This window comes from Orycteropus afer, unplaced genomic scaffold (genome assembly GCF_000298275.1).
Source record: "Orycteropus afer afer isolate SDZICR_OR568_19922 unplaced genomic scaffold, OryAfe1.0 scaffold00152, whole genome shotgun sequence".
In the NCBI taxonomy this organism is placed as follows: Eukaryota; Metazoa; Chordata; class Mammalia; order Tubulidentata; family Orycteropodidae; genus Orycteropus; species Orycteropus afer.
The window spans coordinates 8,004,439-8,013,901 of NW_006921739.1; the positions used below are offsets into that span (position 1 = coordinate 8,004,439).

The 9,463-nt window shown below is 39.5% G+C and overlaps 1 protein-coding gene across 1 annotated transcript in view; it reads right to left on the minus strand.

The window, feature by feature from the left end:
• Positions 1-6,271: 6,271 nt before the first annotated feature.
• Positions 6,272-9,463, minus strand: part of GTF2B (general transcription factor IIB) — a 63,025-nt gene continuing 59,833 nt past the window's right edge. The window contains exons 6-7 of the mRNA XM_007946185.2: positions 8,750-9,031; positions 6,272-6,405 (exon numbers count right to left, since the gene is read on the minus strand). Of these exons, the coding sequence (XP_007944376.1) occupies positions 6,272-6,405; positions 8,750-9,031 (416 nt within the window). The remainder of the gene's footprint in view (positions 6,406-8,749; positions 9,032-9,463) is intronic.

The following is a 9,463-nucleotide window of genomic DNA, read 5'->3' on the forward strand; positions in this document are numbered from 1 at the left end:
CTTTAGGGCAAGAACAAGGTGCTTTGAGACTACATCAGAAATCCAGATGGGGAGTCAGCAAATGCTTCCTGGTTGTTGTTAGGTTGACACCTGGATAGGAGTTAGCCAAAGGATGAGGGGGCAAGAAAGGTCCTAAGTGAGAGAGGAACATTTGAGAAGGCTGGCTGTTCAAACCTACCAGCCACTCCTCGGAAAGAAGACTGGGCAATCTAGTTCCATAGAGATACTGCCTCAGAAACCCAAGGAGGGGTCACTATGAGTCAGAATTGACTTGATGGCAGTGTTTAGAGTTTTAGAGGTGAAAGAATGCCAGTTTTGGAGGAATGAAACTGTACTGTTGCTGGAGTGTATGTATAAACCATGATGGAGAGAGTGGGCAGAGATTAGGAAAGAAGAGGCCAGAGCACAAAGAGCCTTGTAAGCACTGTTAGGAAGAGTTACTTATCACAACGGCCGAGCTAGGTTTTATGGGGCCTGAAGCATTTACAGTATTAGGGAATCTCTTTAAGAAACCTGTCATTTTGTGTTTATGGATACAAAACTAGGTTTAGAGCTTAGAAGTGCCGTGCAAGTGAGACTGCAGTTTCATTATCTTCCTGATAATCCCCTCTACTTCAGAGCCACTGAAATGTCTTCAGCTGGGAGAGATGGAACTAGATTTGCTAGTGGGAATTGGTCATAGGGTGAAAGGTCGAAAGCAGGCACACTAGTGAGGAGCTGCCTCAGCAACTATGGGTGATGATAAGGGGTCTGCCCTAGTGTATGGCAGTTAGCTTAGAAAAAGTGCATAAATAAGTGCTATTTGTGTGATAGAAACAAAGAACCCGGACTGGCAACATGTGACTCATGAGATTAAAAAACAGCAGTAGACGTGATATCATTATGTTGAATTTAAGATTCTGCCAAACAATGTTTTAAATCAACATAAGCAACAAGGAATTAAAAATCCAAATAGAATTAGATCCAGTGCTCTTAGTGATGTTAGAAAGGTAAACTTATTCTATACTGCTCCAAAAGGCAGGTCTATGATGGAAAATTGCATGGAACTCCCAGCAGCAGAGCTCATCTGACATGTTGGTGGGAGCATAAATAGGCACAGCCACAATGGAAAATAGTTGGGAAATATTTCTTACAGCCAAATATATGCCTGCCTTATGACCCAGCAACTCCATGTGTTAGAATTTAAGTAGCAGCCTCTTTGTAACTAAATGCTAGAAACTACCCAAATATTCATTAGTAGTAGAATAGATAATGGCTTACTCAACAATGGAAAACTATACTGCAGGAAGAATGAACACACACTGTAATACAGATGAATCTTGCAAAATAGTGAGTGTGTATATTTGAAGATAGTATAGTGGTTAGTGGCAATCCTTGTAAAGATGGTTGGTGGTGAGTGATTGGAAGGGAGTGAAAGGGAACCTTCAGAAGTGTTGGAAATATTCATCTTGGGACTGGTTACATGAGAATATTTGTGAAAATTCATCAAGCTCTATAATTATATGCCCTTTTCTGTATGTGTATTTCAAAAGTAAAAAACAAAACAAAAACGAAAAGCACACTCTTAATAGGTGTTCTCACTGGGCACAGTAAAAAACAGCTAAATATCTAATGAGGTCTCAAATGACCTCTGAGAGGGTTAATTCACATGCAGTGAGATGTGTCCATACATCAGAGAAGAAAACGTTACATTGTGTTTGGGAGAGTATGTCATAAAAGCAAGCAGATGAAAGTATATTTACAATTCCAAACAGGTGAAACTACCTGATGAAGAGGATAAGACAGTAACAGACTAAATACAGGCAGTGCCCAGGAAAGTTATGAATGTTCAACTTACATACAGCTCCCATTGTTGTTACGTGCCGTAGAGTGGATTCTGTGCCATTCTCACACTCATCACAAGGTTTGAGCCCATTACAGCAGCCACCGTGTCAGCTCACCTTGTTCAAAATCCTTTTTGTTGACCTTCTGCTTTACCAAGGATGATTTCCTTCTGCAGGTAATGGTCTTTCCTGATAACAAGTCCATAGTATGTGAGATGAAGCCTGACCATCCTCACTTCTAAGGAACATTCTGGCAGTACTTCTTCAATTCCTGCTTGCCCTTTAATGTTATGTCAATTTGCCCTCACTTTGAAATGACTGAACTAATCCCAACTCACAGCAAATTCTTCATCACAATCACCTTCACTTGCTGCACATGTAGCTTTTAAATCATCGAGGTCTTTGAACCTTTTCTTGCACTAAAACAAGGCTAAATAAGAACTGTATGCACCCATTCCAACTCACCTACAAATTCCACTTAAAGACTTAAAGGGACAGGAACTTGGTCACAAGCTGGGAACTCTTATTGAAAGTTGCAGGTCAGAAAATGGGCATGGGAATTGTTGCTCTGTTAATCTGAATAGAAATGGCTTGTGGTCACCTTATTTCACCAAGTGAGTGTTAGCCTCCCAAAATAGCAGTTGAAAGTACCCCCTACTCTGAGAAATGCCAGTGAGGGTTATGAGTGGAACATTATGCTTGTGAAAGACCCTGGAGCCTCCATCACCTAGAGATCACTGAACGGTGCTTTTGCAGAGAAGCCTTGCAGCCTTGAGAACCTTATGGAGAGTGTGTGTAAACATCTGGGAGGGGGAGAATGAGGTGCGCGGGGGGCCAGGGAATCTTTCGATAGCTTCACAATTGCCAGATGAGAACTCCAGCAACAAGAAAAGTCAGGGCCACTGGTAATTGGAAATATTGGCATGGGGCACAGAGACCTCTTGGCTGGATTAGGACCAGATGGGTAAAAGGCTGACCCCCTCAGCTGTTCATCTTGATAATTAAAGTAAATCTTGCACCTGTGATACAAAATGAGCTCAGAAATCAAAGACAACAATGAGTAAAGCACATTTGTTGCTTTGAACACAAAGGCTTAGTATCAAGAGGCATCTAGTTTGGGAAACATTTAATTTGGAGGAAGGGCAAAAGAACAATGTTGATGATTAACTCCTTGTCACCTGGGCTGATTTATAAAGAATTTAAGAACTCACTCTAAAGAGCTTCCCAAAGAAGCCAGATGTAAGTATTGCTGTGAAGCTCCAACTAAAGTTGGTCCTGGTGCAGCCTCCTATGAAATGAGCTTTGATCACATGGCTTAATGCAAAGAGAACTAGATAGAGCAAGGCACCTGGGTCAAGACTCTGCTAAGTGATCCTGGGCTAAACTGGTGGTTTGTCCAGGCTTCTCTGATCTACAAAAATGGGGATACTGGGATTCAGATTCTATGAAATGTACAAAGAAATTTGTGAACTTGCATAGTGATTTGATAGCAAAGATTATCAGTGAAAAGTGGCTTCTAGTGAGTTTTTAAGTACCTGGATGTTGTTGTTGTTATGTGCCGTCGAGTCAAACCTGACTCATAGCGACCCCTCCTTGGGTTTCCGAGGCAGTATCACTACGGAAGTAGGATTGCCCAACCTTCCTTCCGAGGAGTGGATGGTGGGTTTGAACCGCCAACCATCTGGTTAGCAGGCAAGTGTCTTAGCCACTATGCTACCAGAGCTCCCAAGTACCTGGATGGAACAGGCAATATTAACCAAGATTTCAACTATGTCAAAATGCTATCATGCAGAGAATGGACCCACTTTATAGAAATTATCTTCCTGGCTAACATTCCTAACTGGCTAAAATGCCAGACCAAACAGAAAGACCCTGGCTTCAAATTCTAAGTATGATCATCTCTCAGTGAGGAATGGATATACATTTGTGTACAGAGAGTTTTCCATACACCAAGGGAAAGTACAAGTCATTTATGGCCTCTGGTTAAGTGTGCTATTTTTTCGAAGTATGTGTCAGGTTCATTTTGTTACCAAGACCTGGCTGTGGTATTTTGAATTTCTAAGTACCAGTACTTCAGCTGTATTGAATAAGATCAAGTAGTTGAGACTGTACACTCCACATCTCAAGGGGATTTTAGTAGAAATCAGCCAACCATAAATCTCCACTTATGACCTGACAGTCTTGGAAAAGATGGATAAATAAGGACCAGGCCCTGTCCAGGTAGAAAGAGAACACTAGAGGGGGCCAGCTGTGGACGCCTCCTCTCCTGCTAAATGTGAAACTGGGCCAGAAGTCAGGCGAATGACTTCCCCGAGTGTTTACCATTCAATCCAGCTTCATCCAACCACAGCTCTATTGAGAACACCCAGCTGCGAGGCTGGGGGTGGGAAGAGAAGCGGGATAGTGAAACAGCTACTCCCCTACCCTTTCAGTATAAATTTTTTTCTTTTCAGGATCTGGAATTCAGTCATTGATTAAACCATGTATCTGTTTTATAAAACAGAAAAACGAGCATTTTAATTCCTTTATAAGAAATATCTACAAGCAGCTCCAGTTCTCAGGAAGGGCACATACCCTCTGACCCCAGATTAACCTTTACAATCAGTTCTGTTGATCTTAGCTTTTGAAATATAAACAAAAAAATGACCAACATGTTGACACAGCCCTTTATATTTTCCTATAAACACATTTTTATAATCAGGAAAATAGGACTAGTCATTATATACTGCTATATCTGAATTGCTGCATTTAAAAATGGTACAAACAGCTGGAAGGAGAAAATCACCAACGTAACGGAACATGGCTGCTCAATTCATACTTGTAGATGTGGAGCTGCGTGATGGTGACTAAAAATGTGTCCAGAAGGAAGACAGTGGTTACCTGAGAGCTCTGGTGGTGGTGTGCCTAAGGCATTGGACTGCTAACCATAAGGGTGGCGGTTCAAACTCACCAGGCACTCCTGGGAAGGAAGGTTGGGCAATCTACTTCTGTAGTGATACTGCCTCAGAAACCCAAGGAGGGGTCACTAAGTCGGTTCCAACTTGACAGTAGCGAGTTTGGTTGTCTCACCCTGAGAGGGATGGGGTCTCGTGGAGTATAAATTTTCACCACCAGGCTTATAATCTGGTATTTGGGTTATAGTATTAAAGTACTTTTTTCTGGAATATTCTCTCTCAGCTTTGAGTAGTGTTTGAGTGCCTTACATTTTGTGAAAGGGAGAAAGACAATGTTTTTGGGAGTCCCAATACCCAGCCCTCTTCCCATGCTCAGCAGAAGTCAGTGGAGATCTGAACTTCTAAAAGGGGAAGTTTCTCTCTGGACCAGAGTTTGGACCTGACCACCAGGCCACAATAGTGTCCTTCTAACCTAGTGTGAACCCCTTCAGACATATGTAAGGACCATAGCCCTCGTTATTGGAGCAGTGCAGTTGACAGTGGAGCTGTCTTGCATGGATTCAAGTGCCCTGTACAAACTTTATAGCTGGTATGAGGGCAAAATTTTGTTGGTCTTCTCATAGTGTTCATTATCTATCACCTGGGATTAAATAGACCTTGAATTGGTGGTCCTCTAGCAACTGCACATCACAATCACCTGTGGCACCTGTTAAATTCCTGGATACTCCCAGAACTTAGTAATTCCCATCTTAACTATCATTTGCTCCAAGAATAGCCCAATGAAAGAATTATATATGTAGGTTTTATAAAACGAAATGCTAAAATCTGAAAATTAAGATCTGCTGCTATACATTAATGGTCTGTTGTTACCTATTTACCAGCCTCATCTTCTTTGCACAAGCTCCAAGAGGAAAACACATAGTTTTTTCTCTCTCTCAAGACTTTCCAGGTCTAGCTCATCACCTCTTGTTTCCACATGTACATATTAATAAATCACACACACCGCACATCCTTTCACAAATTCTAAATATGTTGCTGATGTCAACAATGGTTCTCAAAAGCCTTTATTTCCGTGACTTTATTAAAAAAAGATGATGTATGTATATATATGTATATATATGTGTGTGTGTGTGTGTATATATATATATATATATAAAGAAAAATAACAAAGAAAAAACAAGGACCCTATCAACTTTATTAGCTGCAGTGATTATTTGTAATTATATATTATAAATTACAGGTAATTTGTACTTGTAACAAAAAGTTTGATTTTGAAAATGTTTTATTCAAGAAGTACAGCATTTCAAATGTCTTCCAAAATAGTTTCCTAGATTCCTACAAAAGAAAGCAAATTCAATAAGAAATTTAAGTCATTAAATAAGTTTCACTAATATATACATACAGAAAGCCAAGCAATTAATATTTAGCCCTGGAATGCATACAATGTATTTTTTCTTTTTCCTCAATAAAGGCTCAATCCAGCACTGTGTATAGGCTATGAATAACAGGCAGAGAGTTCAGTGTTCACAAGAGTCGGACATCAACTGCCTCAATTTATAGCTGTGGTAGTTTGTCAACAGGGGTGTCAAATTTGAAGTCTGTAGGAAACAGATCTGGGGCTCGAGGATAGATTAGTCTGTAGGACTGTCTGATTGTAACATCAGCAACACCAGCAATATCTCCAATTTCTAAAAGATAAAAAGGAAAATATTAGGATAACTTTTACCCTATCTCCCTCCTACTAACTGCATTCTATTCTGTGACAGATATGTTGTTGTTGTTGTTATGTGCCGTTGAGTCAGACCTGACCCATAGCGACCCCTCCTTGGGTTTCCAGGGCAGTATCACTACGGAAGTAGATTGCCCCATCTTCCTTCCGGGGAGTGGCTGGTGGGTTTGAACCGCCGGCCTTCTGGTTAGCAGTCAAGTGCCTTAGCCACTACGTGACAGATATAGTAGTATATAAAATGCCAAAGAAAAAAAAAATGCAAAAAAATTGATTAAAAAAAAAAAACTGACGGAAATGCACATGAAAATGTAGAAAGCCAGAGCTAAAGTTAACAGCAATGTTAAAAGTACGCAGCACCTCAAAGGGCTGTCATTAGTATTAAAAGAATATATGTAAACATCAGAACAGTGCTAACACTGCACACTATGAGTGACAACTATTCTATTGGTTCTCATATTTAGAACTGATGGCTCCTTTTTCTTTATAGAGCTTTTTGAGGATCATGGAAGTAATCCATGAACACATTCTTGTAAGGAATTCACTTCTGTGTTTGAATGCTGACCACAGTATTTCTCCAAGAACTAAACTCTGTTAAAAACAAAACGGGACCATACTATAAATATTGTTCTACAACCTTTTTCTTACTGAACACTGAGTATTACTGAATATTTCTGAGATCAAAGAGCTTCCAGCTAGCCAATCAAGTGCCTTAATCCACTTAATCCACTATGCCACCAGAGCTTCTTAAAGGACTATATACCATAGCGTAATAGATATTTCGCATATATACGTTTGAACATACTTAAACATATATACTATGTTCACATGGGTATTTCTAAAGTCTATTATAAAATCCTAGAAGGGGATCTACATTTTCCCTTTAAAGTCATTAAATGTCACATTTTTTTCTTCTAGAATCATTGAAGGAAATCTCAAATCTCAAAAGGACTGCCACTTAACAATATTTGGTTAGTTATTATAAATCCCTAATCAAAACAATTAAAAAAAAAACAGATCCTTTAATGCAAACTCATTTTACCATGACTGCCCACCCATTGCCATAAAGTTGATTCCAACTCATGGCAACCCTATAGGACAGAGTAGAACTGCCCCATAGGGTATCTAAGGATGTAAATCTTTACAGAAGCATACAGCCTCATCTTGCTCCCACAGAGTTGCTGATGGGTTCAAACTGCTGACCTCTTACTTAGCAGCCAAATGGCTTAACTACTGTGCCATCTATGACTTCAAACCAATGAGGTTTTACTGATTTCTGGTGTGGATGCCTGCCTTCAGTGTGCTATTAGCTTACTGTAAATTTCCTCAACGTCATCCTGCATCACAATATTCTAGACACAGATACTGACGGATATCAACTGGCTGCTGGGCCAGGGTGAAAGGGCCTTAAATGTTAAGAAAACTTGCCATGTAAAGCACAAGATGCAGAGAGCATCGAGATTAATGCTTTGTGCTAATGTTTAGAATAAACTTTACAATGAGGAATGAAGTTATCTATTTGGGTGCAAATTCTCAGTATTACCAGAAGCAGCAAATTTTCTCTTAAAGATACGGGTGGAGGCCAAAGGGAATGGACAATGGCACATTTAAATAACTAATACTGGCTTCCTCTTTCTAATCATTCCTCTTTATTATTGTTTTTTATCAATATAGAAACATACAGCCTAAGCTGAACTGAAAGGCTGCTCGGAATAGGGTATTATAAAGTTTTTGTAGCCAGTAATTCAGTGACCTCATTTTTAAATCAACTGCTTTTTTCTTTATAAATCTTTTGGAGGATCACAGAAGCAGTCTATGGATACGAGCTTGTGAAGAAATTTACTTTACACTTCTGTTTGAACATGTCCCTGCAACACTAAATTTAAAAACGGCTTTAGAAGGCTGAACTACTTATACCCACTTATTTTATACTGTGCTTCTCTGAAGTGTGCTGTGCCAGGCAGTGAGAAACAAGCATACCTCCTCCTCTCAAGATTTAAAAAGTTAAGTTTTTTTTTGGAGAAGGCTATTCAAAATGGCCATGAATCTGGGGAGGGGGGAAGGAGAGGAATAAAAAATTCTAAGAGCTCAAGTGAGGGGAAAAAAATAAGTTTGTACAGAGTTACACCTCCAAGCATTTTTATTTAAGATCCTTTTAAAAGCAAAATTTACTTAATTTTTGATGCTGAGGAGGAGTAGTTAAATGTGGGTTCTGAATAGTATATGTGTCTTTTTAAAAATCACAGACAGAAATGCAATCACATACTCCAGCCTTCACAGCCACTCCCCCTTGTGAAGAATCCTACCTTTCTGGGTCCTCTTCTCAGCTGAGGCCTGTGAAGCCATGTAAATAGCTGCTGCGGCTACAGATATTGGGCTCCTCCCTGGCACCAAGTCCAGTTCCACAGCTTTACGGGCTATATGTGTAGCTGCCATCTGTACTTGTTTAGGAAGACACAGGTTTGAGCAGAACCTGGACATGAAGTCCCCAGTTGTAATCAAATCCACACTGGTTTCTAAAGCTTTCAAAATAAGTTTAAAACAGCGACCAATTTCTTTTTTAGAAATTCGTGACACGGCACATATCTCTAAAAAAAAAAAAAAATTCAAGTAATTAAAATCTATGTAAGCCATAGTGTTCAAATTCAATGTAAATTTAACTGAAAAACAGCCTAAATCCATATGGTTCATTTTCAAATCTACCATTTCTGATTATGAAAGTAATACATGTTAATTGCAAAAAAAAAACAAACAAACAAACAAACAAACAAACAAAAAAAAAACCACACACACAAAAAAACAACCCAACAACAACAACAAAAAATATTTAATCATGCCTTAACATACTACACAAAACATTGTTCCACCTCCTACTTTGGTGAGTAGCGACTGAGATCTTAAAAGCTTTGGTATACCATATGATCTGCAGCCCATACGACTATGAGACCAGAAGAACTAGCTGGTGCCTGGCTACCAATGTCAACCACTTGGAAGGGGATCTATGTAGGAGATCCTGGATA